The sequence below is a fragment of the Procambarus clarkii genome, chromosome 52 (assembly GCF_040958095.1).
Source record: "Procambarus clarkii isolate CNS0578487 chromosome 52, FALCON_Pclarkii_2.0, whole genome shotgun sequence".
In the NCBI taxonomy this organism is placed as follows: Eukaryota; Metazoa; Arthropoda; class Malacostraca; order Decapoda; family Cambaridae; genus Procambarus; species Procambarus clarkii.
Window position 1 is genome coordinate 28,115,420 of NC_091201.1, and position 19,818 is coordinate 28,135,237.

The 19,818-nt window shown below is 45.8% G+C and overlaps 1 protein-coding gene across 1 annotated transcript; it reads right to left on the reverse strand.

Moving 5' to 3' along the window:
- Positions 1-238: 238 nt before the first annotated feature.
- LOC138352245 (protein eyes shut-like) lies at positions 239-15,429 on the reverse strand. The gene is made up of 7 exons (XM_069304546.1): positions 15,206-15,429; positions 14,492-14,643; positions 8,425-8,538; positions 7,116-7,247; positions 2,090-2,203; positions 830-1,001; positions 239-434 (listed from the first exon to the last, which is right to left on the reverse strand). Exons 1-7 carry the CDS (start codon positions 15,373-15,375, stop codon positions 239-241), a joined length of 1,050 nt encoding a protein of 349 aa, XP_069160647.1. The 5' UTR covers positions 15,376-15,429.
- Between the last annotated feature and the right edge of the window lie 4,389 nt (positions 15,430-19,818).

Consider the following 19,818-nt stretch of genomic DNA (forward strand, 5'->3'; position numbering starts at 1 on the left):
CTCTAATTCACTATAAACTGGCGATTCTTTGGCACTTATCACAGAAGACGGCGGAAGTTCCCGCGGAAGTGTGGGGGAAAGGGTTGAAACAACTTCAATACTGGGGAAAACTGTCTCGGTGGGGAAGACATCATAGTCTGAGATATCAACAGAACTCGTTGGGTAAACATAAGTATCGTCTGTTGACGTTGGAGAAGGGAAATAATCAGTTAGTGATTCGTTGAGTACATGGCTGACGTTAACCCAGTGATGAAATACATCCTCGACGGACGCCCACTGGTTGGTAAGGCTTGTCCTGGTACCAGTGAGGCAGCTGCTGGCAGATTTGACCGCGAGGGGTGGTAAGGCACTGGCACAGGACCCCCGAGCTGGGGCTTGGGCAGCTGCACAGGAAGCTGTCCACCCCGTCGATGCACTCCCCACCGTTCATGCACCTGAGGGATAACATACTCCTGGGAATATGAACGCTGCAAACGCAACAAGTGTTGTGACATTATTGAGAATATTCTCATATCCAGTGTTTCATTTGGTCAGTAATGTTGACTACTAATTTTGTGTTCACAGGATTCTATACGGACCCTGTGTGAGTGTGTATTTATTTACTATTTGTGTCCGCAGCATCGAGCTATTATCTCATGGAACCCCTTGTTTCTTATCCAATCTCCCCTCCTTTTGTAACCAACCACGCCAGTGTGTGTGTGTGTGTGTGTGTGTGTGTGTGTGTGTGTGTGTGTGTGTGTGTGTGTGTGTGTGTGTGTGTGTGTGTGTGTGTGTGTGTGTGTGTGTGTGTGTGTGCGTGTGTGTGTGTGTGGAGGTGGCCCGGGCTGACCTGGGGGCGTAGGGCAGGCAGTCGTTGTACTGGTCCTGGCAGTGAGTGCCGTGGTAGTCCGGCACACAGTAGCAGGTGGCGTTGTGGTCCTCCATGACGCAGAGGGCACCGTTGTGGCAGGGGCTCTCGTCGCAGAACACCACCGCCTCCTGGCACAGCGTACCAGTGAACCCTGAAGGAGGCAACGTTACGCATTTTGCAAAATGAAACACAAAAATATTAAGAGGCATACTTCAACAAGAACCAGAAGCTATGGTGGAGGGTCTGGAGAAAGAGAGAGAAGGAGGAGATAAGTGAGGTACTGAGATACTCCAGTCATCGCTCCTTAGGTTACCCCTGAGATACTCCAGTCATAGGGAAGTCAGAAGGCAGGGAAGCGACCAAACAAACAATCAAGGGATGGCGAGAACGCTTCTACCACCAAGCCACATAAATCCGCACCCGCGGGGTTAATTATGTTAGCACGGCGAGGGAGCGGCTTGTATAATAACCACAGGTATATTGTTAACCCAGCAATTACAACCCCCTTCTGGGCCACAGTTCATCACGAGGGGGGGGGGAAGGGAGGCCAATTATAAGCTTAATTTGGGAGAAAACCTGTGATAGGATTATCATGTTATCGGGAATCTGGTACCAGAAGACACACCTCTAGTTAAGATGTATTAAGAGATGGTGGTGGGGGTGGTGGTGGCGGGGGTGGTGGGGATGGTGGTGGTGGGGGAGGGGGATGTTAGCATGAGGGGCAGATGTTAACTCCATGAATGACAGGAATCTGGGATAGTAAGGGGGTGCAGCCATGGGGGTCTAAACCAGCCTCTCTTCGAATTAGGTGAGAATGGCTGGTGACAGCTCTAAAACAGAGCTCAGAGGCAGAGACACTCGTGCCTTTCTAAGGCACATGACGTTGAAAGAGTATTGTCTAAGACCTAAGAAAAGTGTGTAATCCTCTACGTCATTGCTACTCTTTAACCCATCCAACCCAAGCTAACCTAAACTAGTCTAGCCTAACCTAATTTAATCTAGCCTAACCTAATTTAATCTAGCCTTACTTACCGTAGCCTAGCCTAACGTAATCTAACCCAGCTTAACCTAACCTAACCTCACCTCACCTAACGAAAATCTAAGTTCACACGGTTCCCATGGTTTAGGCGCCCTATTCTCAAACTCTACGTAAAACAAAAGCCGAATAAATGTCACTTTAAAAGAGGATGCCAAAGGATTGTGAAGGAGCGGGAGGCGCAGCACGACAAGAGCACTCACCAAACTGGCAGGCACAGGCGAAGCTGCCGGGCGTGTTGATGCAGACGGCGGCGTTGTAGCAGGGAGAGTGGAGGCACTCGTTGACGTCCTCCTCGCACCGCTGGCCCATCCACCCTGCACCAGGAGGACACCCAGATGATAGATGAGAGGGTCGGCGGGACGCCGAAGAGGGCGCGCCAAGCGTTTTACTGCTATCAACTCCATTTTTGTTGTCTTTGGGGGAATGTCTGTCTTAGGAATTATGTCTTTGTTTCCTTTGGGATTATGTCTTTGTTTACTTTGGGATTATGTTTTTGTTTACTTTGGGATTATGTCTTTGTTTACTTTGGGATTATGTCTTTGTTTTCTTTGGGATTATGTCTTTGGGAGTATGTGGGGTTGTGGCACTAGTAGTTGACTTGGTCATAACATTGGTAGTTGAGTACATGTAGCAAGTACTCACAATAACAGCATTTGAACAATAGTCATAGTGGTATATGGGTTGAGAAGAGTGGAGAACATGTGTAAGTAAGAGTTGGGGTACAGAGTTAGCGAGGTGATAAGTGTGGTAGTGATGGAGGGAGAGGAGTGGGGAGAGAGAGCCTTCTGGTGCATCACCACTCACGCTCCCTCACCCATGTTAATTACTCTAGTTTATGTCTAGTTGTTGCCTGCATACTGTGCTGGTACAGACCTTATGATGTCATCAATTCTTACCATCTACACTCACTCTCTCTCTCTCTCTCTCTCTCTCTCTCTCTCTCTCTCTCTCTCTCTCTCTCTCTCTCTCTCTCTCTCTCTCTCTCTCTCTCTCTCTTCCATCCCTCACGCTGTACAGCCATCCTCTCCCACCCCAACGCATACATTCCCTTCACCCACAAAGAGGTCATGCCCCTCACACAAACCAGACTAAATCTCCCACAGATTCCTTTCCCTTCAACGCCGACAGAGACACTCCTCTCCCCCCCCCCCCCACAACCATTCCTCCTACCCCCCACACACTTCTCTTCCATAAAGACACACTGTTCCTCTCCTTTCCCAGCAAGCAAATCCCAGCTTCACCCCCCCCCCCAACATTCACTCCTCCACCTCACCGTTATCACAGCTTACACTTCCCCTACACCACGAGCCTTACCGTCGTGCTCCGTCTTATCTTGCCACTGTTGTGTCAGGCGTGACAGGATGACTGTCTAAATGTCAGGGTGAGAGAATCGCTGAATGACAGCTGGAAGAAATGTCATCTCTGGGGACGGAAGTGGAGGGGTGATGGGGGGGGCACTCTGGGAGGGGGGGAACATCTGGATGGAATAGGATGTATTGTGTTGCCTTGCGGGGATGGAGAAGATTATGAGGAAAAGAACATTTTATACATGCCTCTCACAACCTATCCTCAGAGGGTATATGTGCCCAGGCAGCGACAGTCTATAAAGACGCATTCAGTAATTTTAACCTATTGTGTAACCAATATATATATATTGCAGTTTTGTATATGATTAGGCCGAAGTTACGTTAGGGTAGGTGTTTAGGTTCTGTTGGCGATTATTTGTATTTGTAGTACGTGGGTGAAGCATTTATAGCGTTGTGATTCGAACAAAATTCGTCAGTGAAGCACTTGTTCCGGATATGTTCGAACGTCAGCAGTTGTGAGTCGTGTATAAACCGCTTTTCATTCATAAACAGGGGGTTTGGCGGGTGCATGGAATCACTTTTGGATCTTTGTTTGGAGGACGGGCTGATCAACAACAAGAGAGAGACAGCAAGAGCAGGTGAAGCACACCGCTCCTCTACAGTGTGGGTTCATACCCCCCGTCCCTGCATTACCTCCTGACGTCGCCTCTTCATTAACAGAATGAGATTTTGAGGTAATTGAGGCGCTTGCCACAAACATCACATGTGAATAACAGAGCACCAGAGTACCGCATGAGTCTTAATACCGACCCACTAATGGGAACGTCTCCTCGCGTGGCTCACCGCGTAATTATGCTGCCCTAATGCAGGTTTCCCGAACGCCAGCGACAATTATCGTACATCTCGCTAATACAGCATGACGTAATGATTTAATTTGGGCAGAATGTGGTTTCACGAGTTCAATTGTCCTCTTACTCGAGACGCGATGAAGTATGTGGAACGGTACATATTGTTTGATATTGTTCCGAACATATTGTTTGATTTCCGAACACCTTATTTGGTTTCCGAACATCTTGTTTGGTTTCCGAACACTTTCTTCGGTTTCCGAACACATTATTTGATTCCAGAAGATTATGTAATCCAACTCCTTTTGGATTACATTGTACCTTGGTTCGATTCCAACATTAATATATACTTTTAACTCAAGAGTTGTTGAATATTACGAGTCTATGCACGCTTTACTGTGGGAGAAACATGGGAGCCTTCATGATGCCTGTGTGTGAGAGAGAGAGAGAGAGAGACTGGGAGAGAGAGAGAAAGGGGGAGAGAGAGAGAGAGAGAGAGAGAGAGAGAGAGAGAGAGAGAGAGAGAGAGAGAGAGAGAGAGAGAGAGAGAGAGAGAGAGAGAGAGAGAGAGAGAGATAGTCTGACACTAGCGTGGGAGGAGAGTCAGAAGGTGGTCAGGGAACACGCAACAATGCGTCATCGACCTGTCTGCTGTAAGGATCATCTTCACGAGCAATAAATGGGGACTGTCGTCGATAATGGTATGCTATTTCGCCATCTTTCTTGACCCGATTGCTATAGTAATGCAAATTACTTAATGCTTCTAACAACACTGGTTCTTATAGCAGTTAGCTGTCATTGGCATTGGTTCTTGTAGCAGCAGCAGCAGCAGCAGCAGCAGCAGCAGCAGCAGCAGCAGCAGCAGCAGCAGCAGCAGCAGCAGCAGCAGCAGCAACAGCACCAACAGCGGCAGCGGTAGCGGGAGAGAAGGGACGAAACCCTTCCCATCAAGCTGAAACCCATCAAACCTGAAGCCTAGAAGGAACATCAGCCGCCATAACAGCAGAGGTAGTGACAAAAGCAGGCATAGCGGCAGCAAAAGTAACATAAAACGCCGCTATTGCAGTAGTCAACACGAACAGCAGCAGCAGGAGCCATAGTAGCAGTAGCCACAGTAGCAGGAGCCATAGAAGCAGGAGCCACAGTAGCAGGAGCCATAGTAGCAGGAGCCATAGTAGCAGGAGCCATAGTAGCAGCAGCCATAGAAGCACTAAGAATGCTGGTGGTTAAGGCTCACACAGCACCAGGTGGTGTGCCACAAGACTCACGCAAGAGCATAGTTAAGAGATTCACCGGTGGATCAATGCCTTACACCCTCGACTGCTCTACATACACCTACACACAGCATACACCTCATCTACCACACACTGGGGCAGTTGGTGTCATCTACCACACACTGGGGCAGCTGGTCTCATCTACCACACACACTGTACGTCAAAGATAACCTCTTGGTGTTATCTTTAATACGTCAAAGATAACCGGATGGTGTTATCTTTGGTACGTCAAAGATAACCGGTTGTGGAGTAACTAATAACTTTAACTTGTGGAGTGTCGTAAGACACTCCAGTATCTTAGAAAAAGTGTCTTGTATCTTAGTATCTTAGAAAAAGTGTCTTGTATCTTAGTATCTTAGAAAAAGTGTCTTGTATCTTAGTATCTTAGAAAAAGTTTCACAATAAACCAGTGTCCTGACACTAACCCTTAAAGTGCTCACTTCTGAAAATATAGGTAAAAAAAAATTGTTTCTCTATTCCAAATGACAACTAAAAAATATAATATTTTGAAACAATATTAAAAAAATTGTATTTCATTGAATATATATATTTTCAAATGAAATATATTCTATTTTTTTAGATCGGCTCCACAAATTTAGATAAATATATACCTCTTATTTTTATGTTTTGTTTTTCTTGTGGAATTTAAGGTTAAACGTTAAAACAAATGAGTGAATAAAAATCCTAAATTTATTACTGTATATGAAATAAATACTTGTGGGTGCGATATTGCCACATCTAAACTCTTCTGACTGATGAGTATGTGGCACCGTCGCTATTGTTGACGTACTAAAGATAACACCAACCGGTTATCTTTGACGTACTAAAGATAACACCAACCGGTTATCTTTGACGTACAATAACAAGTTTTATATTTTTATTAGGTAATAATTCCCAGATAAATGTTAAATCTTAGTAATCATAGGCATTTATAAGCAGAATCAAATTCTTGTCCATTGACGAGAGGCGTAAGTTTAACGAGTCACGTACCAGAGTTAAACGCTGATCATCAATCAAAATTGATGTATTCATCCAGTCAAGCTGCGTGTAGAATATTCCACAAAGTACATAATAACATGCGACAAATGGATCAACCGTCACGTTGCAAGGCAATGCAAGAAACTCTGCCAGTGAGAGACAGGCACCCAACTAGACAGCGTCCGTCACGTAACGCTGTCTGGTTTAACGGGATTACCGTTCACACTGAGTCAATCTAAGTAGCTACACACTGTCTCTGTATTTTTTGTGGGAGAAATTTGGATTTTGGAACACGTAGCGTGGAGCAGCGTGTAAAAGCGTACAACATAGAACAGAAGCGTGACGCGACGTGTAGCAGAAGCGTGAAGCGCATTATAGAAGCTTATAGCAGCGTGTGAAGTGTGAGGGATCATAGGATTTGTAAATGAGGTTGCTGCTGGTCGCTGGCATAATGAAGGAAACACACGCTCCTTTCCCGTGACTTTACTTCTTTGTGGGAAGGAGGGAAGAGGAAGGGGTTACAAGTAGGGAAAAAATGGTGGGGGAAAGGGAGGAACAGATGACTTATGGGGAAGGGTGGTGGAGGGCATCCTCGTTGCCTCTCCTCGAGAAATAAAAAACAAAATACTACACATTCAAAACCATACTGGAGACGACGGCTAAAGAGCGAGAAGAGAACATAGAGGACATAGCTCAAACCACGAGGGCCAGAGCATCAATCCCTAGCAGTCCTCCTATCCTCAACCCGCAACTGTCCTTCTCTATCCGCCTGGCTGTCATTCCCTGTCTCCCTCCGTGTGTGTGTGAGCGAGGCAGTGTTACCTGGCTGACAGAGGCAGGTGTAGGAGAGGCCGGGGCCGTCGACGCAGAGGCCGCCGTGCTGACAGTGGGGGTCCTCGCCGCGCCACAGGGACGAAGAGTTACACACACTCACGTCGATCTCACAGTTCTGGCCTGAACCCAAGCATAGTACTCATTACATCTCATCATTAGTACATTAGGAGTTTATAGGAGGCTCTGATGACTACATTTAGTACTCACCAGAGCCTCCTACCATGTACATTACCCAGCCTATTACTATTACTCATAATATTACTATTACTATTACTATTACTCATACTATTACTATTACTCATACTATTACTATTACTCATAATATTACTCATTCTATTTGTATTACTCACACTATTCATAACAAGAATGACTCATCTTCACTCTCAAATATTACAAAAGCTTCTAAGAATTACATTATTACTACTAATTAAATAGCAATATAACTAAGAATAGTACTAGACAGAGATAAGAATAAGATACCAGAAGTACAAGATAGAGATAAGAAAAGGATATCAGAAGTACTAAACATAGATAGGAAAAGGATATCGAAAGTACTAGACAGAGATTAACAAAGGATATCAGAAGTACTAAACAGAGATAAGAAAGGGTTATCAAAAGCACTAGGCAGGCATAAGGAAAGGATATCAGAAGTACTATACATAGATATAACAGGATATCTGAATCACTATTCATTGATACAGAAGGATATCAGAATCACTATACATTGATATAACAGGATATCAGACGTACTGAACAAAGATAACAATAGATACCAGAATTATTAAAGAAAATATATCATAACTACCAGAGTTAAGAATAAGATTTCAGAAGAACTAGGCAAAGAAAAGTATAAGATATCAGAAGTGCTAGACAGAGACAAGACTAAGATATCAGAAGTGCTAGAGAAAGACAGGAATAAAATATCAGAAGTGCTAGACAAAGCCAAGAATAAGATATCAGAAGTGCTAGACAGAGACAAGAATAAGATATCAGAAGTGCTAGACAGAGACAAGAATAAGATATCAGAAGTGCTAGACAGAGACAAGAATAAGATATCAGAAGTGCTAGACAAAGCCAAGAATAAGATATCAGAAGTGCTAGACAAAGCCAAGAATAAGATATCAGAAGTGCTAGACAGAGACAAGAATAAGATATCAGAAGTGCTAGACAGAGACAAGAACAAGACATAAGAAGCACCCACGACACAGAAACAAGATTAAGAACACGGGTATACCAACGACAATGAGAGGAAGAAGAAGAGAGCCCCCCAGCCATGGTGTGGCCGAGGTGGACTAACCGGAGTATCCTGTGGGACAGTCACAGACGTAGTGGTTGAGGAGGTCTCGACAGGTGCCATTGTTCTGGCACGGGTTGCTCTGGCACTCGTTGATCTCCACCCCACACAGCTCTCCTGACCACACGGGGGAAACACATGGGTAAGCCAACGTAAGGACATACATGTAACTATAAGGGAGGATGGGACATACATGTAACTATAAGGAAGGATGGGACATACATGTAACTATAAGGGAGAATGGGACAAACATGTAACTATAAGGGAGAATGGGACATACATGTAACTATAAGGGAGAATGGGACATACATGTAACTATAAGGGAGAATGGGACATACATGTAACTATAAGGGAGAATGGGACATACATGTAACTATAAGGGAGGATGGGACATACATGTAACTATAAGGGAGGATGGGACATACATGTAACTATAAGGGAGAATGGGACATACATGTAACTATAAGGGAGAATGGGTAAATACATATAAACACAATCGTGACTATACATTTATATGAGTGTCCATGACCTTGTAAACATAGTATGACTGAATAGACTAAATATATATAGGGGAAAAAAAAGGGTGAATATACATATAAACACATGCAACATACAGGTAAAAATGTTGATGAACTTTCATGAAAAAATACACACATTAATATGAAAGAAAATATACAGATAAATGCAGTCTATCTACCTGTACCTATAAGAAATAATATCCGTGTGTTTGTCTGTTTATCTGTCCAAGGTTATAGGCCAGACGCTTGGTGCAAGCCTCACTAAACATTGCAGGGGGAATGGGCTGGGGTACGGGATGGGCATAGGCTGCTTGGAGACGGTCCTATTGGTCTTACTAAGACGGGGTCGGGCCAAGAGTGACCCCCACCAAATCGGTGTAATTTGGCTTGCAGAGTGCCTGGATTTCTTCACTGGAAAACGACGAACCATGTTCAGAGTCAGAGAGAGGGAGAGAGGTAGTGGCGAGAGGGAGAGAGAAGGAAGCAGAAGGTGGAGACAAGGAAATGGAAAAGAGAGAGGGGGGATGGTTGAAGAAAGGGAAGGGTGAGAATGGTGGAGAAGAGGATGAGAACTAGTGGCAGAGGTGAGAGAGAGGGTGAGATTGGGAGAGAGGTTGGAGAGGAGAGGCGCGGGGATGTTAAAAAGAGAGAGGGGATAGAGAAAAGAGAGATAACAGAGAGGAAGATTGGGAGAGAGGAGGGAAATGCGGAAAAAGGAGAGAGAGAGACCCGGGCACTGCTGGGTACCCTTCTAGTATCTATAAAAGATAATGTCTGTTTCACTATCCAAGATTGAAGGTCAGAGGTTTGTGGCTAGCTTCATTAAACTTTGGAAGATTAATATTGGTGTTATTGGGAATGTTAAAGGGAAATCGGGGGTCGAACCCATTAAAACTCCTTTACGACGCCAGTGAATGTGAAATGTTCTACACCGAGTCCGTAGACTTTAACATATGTTTAAATTCGGTATATTGGTATATTAATTAATTTAAATTAGTATAGTCAGATATTGAGATAAAACGTGCATTCAGATGACAGATTGGCATTGTTGGCACAACCATTTGGTTACAGCAATACGGAACGTTTGTAGAGAAAATGGTTACAGCGATTGCGGGAGATGGGGTGTGTGTGTGTGTGTGTGTGTGTGTGTGTGTGTGTGTGTGTGTGTGTGTGTGTGTGTGTGTGTGTGTGTGTGTGTGTGTGTGTGTGTGTGTGCTGGGGAGAGGTTGAGTGTGTGTGTGGTGGTGTGGTGGGGGAGGTGGGGGGGAAGAGGGAGGATATTTTGAGGAGATATCCACATTGGGGCTGACCCGGGTACTGCCGGGTACGCCATGTAGTTATATATACACACTTAGATACAAATATAACTGTAAACATACAGTTGAATAATTACTATACATGTTAACATTTGGCTAAATATTCACGTAAATACATGTATATATATATATATATATATATATATATATATATATATATATATATATATATATATATATATATATATATATATATATATATATATATATATATATATATATGCGAACAAGCCTGAATGGTCCCCAGGACTATATGCGAATGAATTATTCATATATATATATATATATATATATATATATATATATATATATATATATATATATATATATATATATATATATATATATATATATATATATATGCAAATAAAATGGCAAATATACTTGTAAACATAAGGGTAAAAAACCATATATACCTAAGGAGGGAAAATTCATTAAATATATGGATGAAAATAAACATAAAGCCAATCGTGACTACACATTTATATGTGTGTCCATAACCTTGTAAACAAAGTATGACTGAATAGTCTAAATATATATAGGAAAAAAAAGGGTGAATATACATATAAACATAAGGATCTCGAAGGATTAACACCTGGCAATATCTGATTGGCCACAGTACCAGAGATCAGATAATCTAGCTCATCAGGATGCAAGAGGCGCGCCTGCCGAAGGCTCTGACGTAGGCCTCCTTGCAATTGCAAGCTGAGGTTAGGCTGTCAAGCTATGATACAGGTGAGCTGTCTGAAGACTCCTGGTGGCTCATACTAAGCAGTCTTCGAGGCAGCGTAATAAATCCCATCCAATTTCCATTGAGATTGAACAGCGCAGAGGAAGGTGTTAAACACATTGGACATAACCTTACCGAAGCCATCATAAGAGCCAGAAATACATGTCCACCGCCTAAGTAACGAGTATACGTTAAGTATACTAAGTATACTTAGTATACTAAGTATACGAGTAACACTTAGTGGGCCAGTCAGAGGGGCCCGCACAACACTGTATCTCGCAAAAATCTCACGCAATGTTTACAAACATATCTCCCACCCACACAATAAACAGAGTCTACTGGTGACATCCAACATAAGAACGGACCATACCGGCCACCTTCCGAACACTCTCTCATCCGGATGATCACACTCTGGCTTCAGTCATCAACTATATGAGGCCCCAGTAAGATAACCCAATTCCCCAGATATTACTAATAATGTTCAATTACCAACGGTGAATCACCGCCGATGTAATATTGAACCTGGGGGGACCTGCTGCATGGGTAACAGCTTCTCCTCCATATCGACGTACCCAGGCTTTGTCTAGCAACTCCATAGTCTCCCAAGACTGCAGGATGCCTACTATTACACCGCCGATGTATGTCGCTGACAGACCACAATAGTCCCCTTGAACAATAAACTCTCGGTTCATAGCATAAATTAGCGTAGTTGACACATTTGAGGATGTCCGAGGCACAATACCAGCTGACAGTGTCGAAGGGAAGGGGGGAAGGAATGGTGCCCAACCACTTGGATGGTCGGGGATTGAACGCCGACCTGCATGAAGCGAGACCGTCACTCTACCGTCCAGCCTAAGTGGTTGGTGGAATTTCTACATCAACAAAATTGATTGATTACTTGGCGAGTGACTCAAGGTAATATAATGTGGCAATCTGCTTCCTTAGACTTAATCCTGTCTTCAATTACTTATCGGGTCGGGTTACCATTACCTGTGACAGGTGGTTACCGTTACCTGTGACAGGTGGTTACCGTTACCTGTGGCAGGTGGTTACCGTTACCTGTGACAGGTGGTTACCGTTACCTGTGGCAGGTGGTTACCGTTACCTGTGACAGGTGGCTACCGTTACCTGTGGCAGGTGGTTACCGTTACCTGTGGCAGGTGGCTACCGTAACCCCGTGACAGGTCGTTTCTTTCCATAGAGATGGAAAGAAACGTACAAGGAAATGAAGAAAGGTAATTAAGAAGGAATGGAGAGATAAATCTCTGAAAGAAAGGGAGGCGAGGAGAAGGTGCAAGGGGAGTGAGAAGGGAGGAGTGGAGGAGGGGGAGGGAAAAGACGAGAGAAGAAAAGGGGGAAGGGAGGGAGAGGAGACGGGGAGGCGGAGACGTGAGTGAGAGGGGAGGAGAGTGGGAAAGGCGAGTTGGGAGAGAGGAAGGGAAGAGGGAGGAAGTGGTAGGGAAGTGAGGATAGAGAATAAGGGAGAGAGGAGCAGAGGAGAGAGAGAGTATTGGGAGAGGGGTTGGGGGGTTGGAAGAGGAAGTGAGAGGGCAGGAAAGTGGAGGAAAGTAAGGAGAGAGTGAGTGAGAGAAAGGGAGAGATAATCATAGAGGGATGTGGGGGAGATAGGGATCAACGCCATGGGGAGGAGGGAGGGAGTGAGAGAGAAAGGAACGCACACATAAGGGAGTGGATGTGTGGGACGATAAGGTACAAATCGTCTCTGAAAGGTCAGGAAAAAACTGACATTAAACACCGCACAATCCTGACCCGCTGCAGTGTAACCTCCAGAAGGTTAGGTAAGGTCGGTGTTTTCTATGAAGCTTTTCAAGGTAAACTAAAATATTCACAATAAATTAGTATGTCACATATGCACACGTATTTAATAAGTTAATGTTGACTATACGAAAGTGCGAGAACGGGTTGCAGAAACCACATACACCAGGAGAGCCCGCGTGATCTTCCCGCCTCTATTGTAAACAATGGCCCCAGGGTCAAACACAGTCCCACCCCCCTCCTTAAGGTACAGCTAAACAAGGTGCTAAAGAAGGACACGGTGCCAAATGGCTGCAAACTATCATATGACACCCCACAGTATTGGAGATAGGTGATAGTGGCTTAAACTATCGTCCTATTAAAGTGTCGCGGGGGTCGGTAGTTCGAGCCTGCTAGTGCCTAAGATAATGAAATCGTCGTGTTTTGGGAAAGGTCACCAGCGAAAGTCGTAACAATGTCGCGCCAATAGGCTATATGGCCGTAAGGCTGCGTTCTAGACATGTTACTCACCTGGTTGTGCTTGCTGGGGTTGAGCTCTGGCTCTTTGGTCCCGCCTCTCAACTGTCAGTCAACTGGTGTACAGGTTCCTGAGCCTATTGGGCTCTATCATATCTACATTTGGAACTGTGTATGGAATCAGCCTCCACCACATCACTGCCTAATGCATTTCACTTGTTAACTACTAACACACTGAAAAATTCTTTCTAATGTCTATGGCTCATTTGGGTACCCAACTTCCACACGTGTCCCCTAGTGCTTTTGTCCCTTGTGTTAAAACGCCTGTCTTTATCCACCCTATCAATTCCCCTGAGAATCTTGTATGTGGTGATCATGTCCACACACACACTGTGTGTGTGTGTGGGGGGGGGGGGGTTCGGACGATGCGGATACCGCATATGACATTAGCATCACTATCTGCACTCAGGATGTTGTGCTGGTGTGAACTCATACTCCACTCCCTACCTCCTACCCCCTCCCCCACTCCCCCCTCCCTACCTCCCCCCTCCCCACCTCTCCCCTCCCCCCCCCCAGTATCTACCCAAGACTCTTGCCCCTCCTCCTTTTCCTTCAACTCACACGTCAATATTTCTACAATCCAAATTATGAACGTACAAAATATATATGAACCATCTCAGTTGGAAACAGTCCGTATTTTACACATTCTGTCAATCTCACTCAATTCGAAGCTTTGACTCAAGACGTTCCAAGTTAGAATTAATGTCTTGCGAGAAAAAAGCAAGAATAAGAATTTCCAAGACACGCTATCATGCCATACTGTTATTTTCAGAGCAAGATCCCAGGAGTGAAGAGAAGTACTTGTTCTAATCAGACGCTTGGGGTTCTTGCATAAATTAGCATGCTACTTGATGTTTAGGCTGATTTTTAACTGCAAAACAAATCACATCTTACGCAATGCTACCTGTCCCCCAACATTGCCTTAGATGCAACACGTGACGCAATGAAGCAAGACACGTCAGAGTCCCAGTCAGCCCAATCTTTGCTAGCCTTGGAAATAAACATTTTAACATATAGGAAATAAACCACACACACATGTATTAACAACTCTTCACGTCATACTGTAAACAAACATGGTGAAATGGTCTCACGTATAACTCTCACACAGGCGGATATATAACATATGGAAGAGGGTTGAGCATTATACTTGAATAACCAGGAGAAATAAGGTAACCACAGGACCAGTACAACCACACGAGAGACGAGGATCATACCTGTGTAGCCAGGAGGGCAGATGCAGGTGAGGGCGGCGACCAGGTCAACACAGGTGGCTCCGTTGAGGCAGGGCGACGACCAGCACTCGTCCCAGTTGGTCTGACACCGGAGTCCGGTGTAGCCGTCGACGCAGAAGCACGAGTACCTGGAGCTGAAGGAAGGTTATCTTGAGATGATTTCGGGACTTAGAGACCCGGAGGCCTGGTTGGTCCTGGTCTTCGACCAGCCCTACGAATCCCGAGAGCTGTCCACTCAGCCGTCAGGCACCCTGTGTATGTGTGGGGTGTTCAACCTGTCCTGAGGAGATCCGCTCAAAGCAATGGATTAGGAATGACTAAATAATTAGTGTTATTATCTACTCTATCCATGGTTAGGTTAACGTTACTTTAGGTTAGGTTAGGGTAGGTTTGGTTAGGTTTGGTTAGGTTAGGGTAAGTTAGTTTTCATTGTATTTGGTTACGTTAATACGGTGTATTATTGACGATAATGTGAAATATGGAATTTAAAAACTATTTCAATGTGCCCTTGAGTGTGCCCACACACTCTCACTCACAGACACACACACACACACACACACACACACACACACACACACACACACACACACACACACACACACACACACACACACACACACACACACACACACACTTTATATATGTGTCCTTCGGCCACTAAAGGTGTGGGAGGGGGTGGCGCGCGCCAGCCCTCACCTGTTGATCTTGTCGACACAGACGCCGTGGAGACAAGGGTTACTGAAACACGCCAGGCCCGCCTCCACCACCACCACTATGGCCGCCACCACCGCCACCACAACCACAGTCTTGCTCGCCGCCACAGCCGCCAGCCCCGCCACTGCTCCCCTCACTACCGCATACATCATACACCTGCCGGCACCATACGCTCGTTGAGGCACTTCTTACAATACATCAATTAAATATAGCATCAATGGAAACTGAAATCAATAAAGTACAATTTAAAATATTGAATAACTGAACTTAAACTCCATGTATAATGAACTTTGTAGAGTTCCGTTGTTGTCAATATCGAAGTGAATCAACACTTCCCCCCATATCCCCTCCACTACCACCTCCAGCACCCATGTTGGGGTCGTTCACCTTCAGCCAATGATTATTCCTGGCCTCGTGCTGGGGCTGGTCTTGGCCTCGTGCTGGGGCTGGTCCAGGCCTCGTGCTGGGGCTGGTCTTGGCCTCGTGCTGGGCCTGTTCCTGGCCTCGTGCTGGGCCTGGTCCTGGCCTCGTGTTGGGGCTGTTCCTGGCCTCGTGCTGGGGCTGTTCCAGGCCTCGTGCTGGGTCTGTTCCTGGCCTCGTGCTGAACCTGTTCCTGGCCTCGTGCTGGGGCTGGTCCTGGCCTCGTGCTGGGTCTGTTCCTGGCCTCGTGCTGAACCTGTTCCTGGCCTCGTGCTGGGGCTGGTCCTGGCCTCGTGCTGGGTCTGTTCCTGGCCTCGTGCTGAACCTGTTCCTGGCCTCGTACTGGGTCTGTTCCTGGCCTCGTGCTGGGTCTGGTCCTGGCCTCATGCTGGACCTGTTCCTGTCCTCGTGCTGGGCCTGGTCCTGTCCTCGTGCTGGGGCTGTTCCTGGCCTCGTGCTGGGGCTGTTCCTGGCCTCGTGCTGGGGCTGTTCCTGGCCTCGTGCTGGAGCTGTTCCTGGCCTCGTGCTGGGGCTGTTCCTGGCCTCGTGCTGGGGCTGTTCCTGGCCTCGTGCTGGAGCTGTTCCTGGCCTCGTGCTGGGGCTGGTTCTGGCCTCGTGCTGGGGCTGGTCCTGGCCTCGTGCTGGGGCTGGTCCAGGCCTCGTGCTGGGTCTGTTCCTGGCCTCGTGCTGGGCCTGTTCCTGGTCTCGTGCTGGGCCTGGTCCTGGCCTCGTGCTGGGTCTGTTCCTGGCCTCGTGCTGGACTTGTTACTGGCCTCGTGCTAGACCTGTCCCTGGCCTCGTGCTGGGCCTGTTCGTGTGACGAGAGAGATGACCAACATATTCATCATGACCAATCACGGGCTTACATGCACAATGGATAGATATAGATAACGGACTATCAGATGGATAGGTGTGAAAAGAGTGGGAGGGGGGATGGGTAGTGTGGGGGGGAGGGGAAACTATGATGAGACGAGACAATTCATAACAGGAATGCCATGGGAAAGAGAACTCTGATAAAAGTCTGGACAAGCCATGGATAGCTTATATCACCCAGAAGTGCCAGGAGGCAGATGACATAGGAGGCTATAGTCGCTGAATGAGAAGTACTATCTACACATATAGAAAGGTTAGCTTACGACTAGCCCCGCCCAACTTTGCAGGGGGAATGGTCTAAGGTACAGGATGGACATTGGCTGATTTGGGGGGTCAGCCTAAGTTAAATACTTTAGGAAATATCTGCTTCTAGCCTCCTATCCCCTACCCTCCCTCCCACACACACGCCCCCTCTGGGATTTTCATCAAATCTGAAATTAAATCGCAGATGTGTTTTCCGTAGAGTTTGAGATTACTCCCGCCGTTTACCCAAACATTTTTATGATTCATTCGAAAACGATGAGCTGAATTCATTCGGGTTATAGTGATGGAGATAGTGAGTAGTGAAGCTTGTTATGGTGATGAAGATAGTATATGCGATGAAAATTGCAAATAGTGAAGATGGAAGATGAGGAGAGAGGGAGCCAGTGGGAAGATGAAGGGGAGGGGAGAACAAGATAATGATGAGGGGAGAAAAGGGAACAAAATGATAATGATGGGAGAGGGGAAGCAAGAGGATGATGAGGGAAGAGGTGGTATGAAACGGAGGAAAAATTAAAGGTGTCTGTGTGTGTACTCACCTAATTGTGCTTGCGGGGGTTGAGCTCTGGCTCTTTGGTCCCGCCTCTCAACCGTCAATCAACAGGTGTACAGGTTCCTGAGCCTATTGGGCTCTGTCATATCTACACTTGAAACTGTGTATGGAGTCAGCCTCCACCACATCACTGCCTAATGCATTCCATTTGTCAACCACTCTGACACTAAAAAAGTTCTTTCTAATATCTCTGTGGCTCATTTGGGCGCTCAGTTTCCACCTGTGTCCCCTAGTGCGTGTGCCCCTTGTGTGTGTGTGTGTGTGTGTGTGTGTGTGTGTGTGTGTGTGTGTGTGTGTGTGTGTGTGTGTGTGTGTGTGTGTGTGTGTGTGTGTGTGTGTGTGCGTCTTCAAAATGAAACCCTCTAACAAGCTCTACTAGCCGACCACCGCTAGAGAGATGGCACCCCTCAGGAAGACGGAGGAGCGGGAAAGAGGAAGAGAGAGGAGGAGAAGGGAACTGGGGGGGGGGGTGGGAGGAAGAGACAGACTCAGACCCCCGAGCAACGTTAGAGTAGTGACCATATATGTAAAACGTTAATTCAGATAAGGGTTTTCGTTTCATATATAAAAGTGTACAATACTGGAGGTGAGAGAGAAGCGGCCGTCACCGCCCAGTCGCTACACACAACACTCCTCCGGCTGGGACAATTACCGGTTAAATTTGGAGCAGGGAGCGGGGTTCCGGAGGAAGAAGAAAACGAGGGAGGGAGGGAGGGGAGACTCTTGGGGTTATGTTAAAACTTAACTAATAACTGTATTAATATATTAATTAATCTCCAGAGAGTTACAATAGTAATATCATTGTGTTATGTTCTCAGCAAAATTGTATACATGAGGATATATGGGGCAAGAGCGCAAGAAGGTTTCTTAAGGATCTTAGTTCCAGGCTCATTGCCACTACAAGCGACCCTAGAGCGGCAAGTTTCCTCTTCCAGCGCCTCAGTGTCGCGATCCAGAGGGGGAATGCCTACTGCATTCCTCGGCTCCTGCCCGGCGTCGGAGGAGTTCCAAAAAAATCGACAGCCTCTAAGAAACAAACTTCCTCTTAATGTTCACTTTTTGTAAACAACCAGATATGTAACGGCATAACCTTGTATAATAAAGTGAACAACACTAAAAAGGGGGGGGGATGGTAGAAGTGATCACTCATACGTGTTCAGAGTTAAATGGCAAGTTTTTCTCTGAATGCTCTGTGTTCCCTTCTCCAAGGCTATGGGTTCCCTACAATTGCACCACTAGGTGGTAACCCTTCTATATATATATAATGTAAATGAGAGATAGAGTTATCTTACGTGTAAGGAGGAAGCAGTAATAGATGCTTGTGTAAGAGGAGAGTGGAAGTCAAGAGGTGGTCCAAGACTGGGCCACAGGGAGACACTGAAGGTGTTGAGTGTACCAACACTAACCTGTGGTCCGTTATGATCAATAATGGTTCACAAAAACACTCGTGTACAGCTATTCTCAGGCGAGCTTCATGGGAGCTCTCGTCTCACTGCCCTCACATTCGCTTATCCACCTGTAACAGCTGATTTCTCTGCATCTCTGCATTCCGTTCACTCAGCTGTGGACAACCTCGCCTCTGCAGAGCTACGGCATTAGGTCTAAAAAGAACTATGCCAGGTGAATCAAGCGAACCGCCTTGGGATATAGTTCACCCCTAGCGGACTGGAAGTGAACTACGGTTGTCATGGAAACGATGTCAACAAACCGCTGAGGTGCTGAGCGCGGGTACCGGCCAATGGGCGCCGGACCGCCCGACAGTAAGCGGGCCTTCTCACTACGGGATGACTCAAGTTTAGACATCAATCTAAACTTCAATTTCAATTTCAATCTAAACTCATGTTATATGAAATGGCAAACCACCTTATTACTAAGGATAAAATACCTGAAATCCTTGCACACTATCCATATTTCACTCTCAGTAGATAAACGAGATTTGAGATTAAGAAACAAGTAGTGTATTGTGAAGACTAATAATAAACAGCAGTTCTCCTATGACTGTAATATCTCCATTGCTCAAACAATTATTTATTAGCGATAAGACCTACCATTAATGTATGATGATTTTCTGTAAATATATAGCTCTTGAAATAGAACATTCTCTGTAACTAGCTGACATTGTAATTATAAGGCGTGAAAGATAGATGAAATTGTTAACGTAATAATCTCCGTTGAGGTCTGATAAAGACCTTTTGTGCCCTCTGTAATCCTTTTTTGCGCTACCGCTCACAGGAAGAGTATGGGGTGCACAATAAACTAGCCACCTCCGGCGGCAACAATCACTCTGGGAAGCACAGATGGGCACAGAACGATAATCAGGCATTGCAGCGCATTGAATTCTGAATTCAATATCCATAACCTGTTCTTTTAATGGAGTACATACAAATCAATAAGCACAAGCATGCAGGAATGTTAATGGCACCAGAGCACATGTATGCACATATACATAATTAAAATACACACACACACACACATACTCCCACATGTG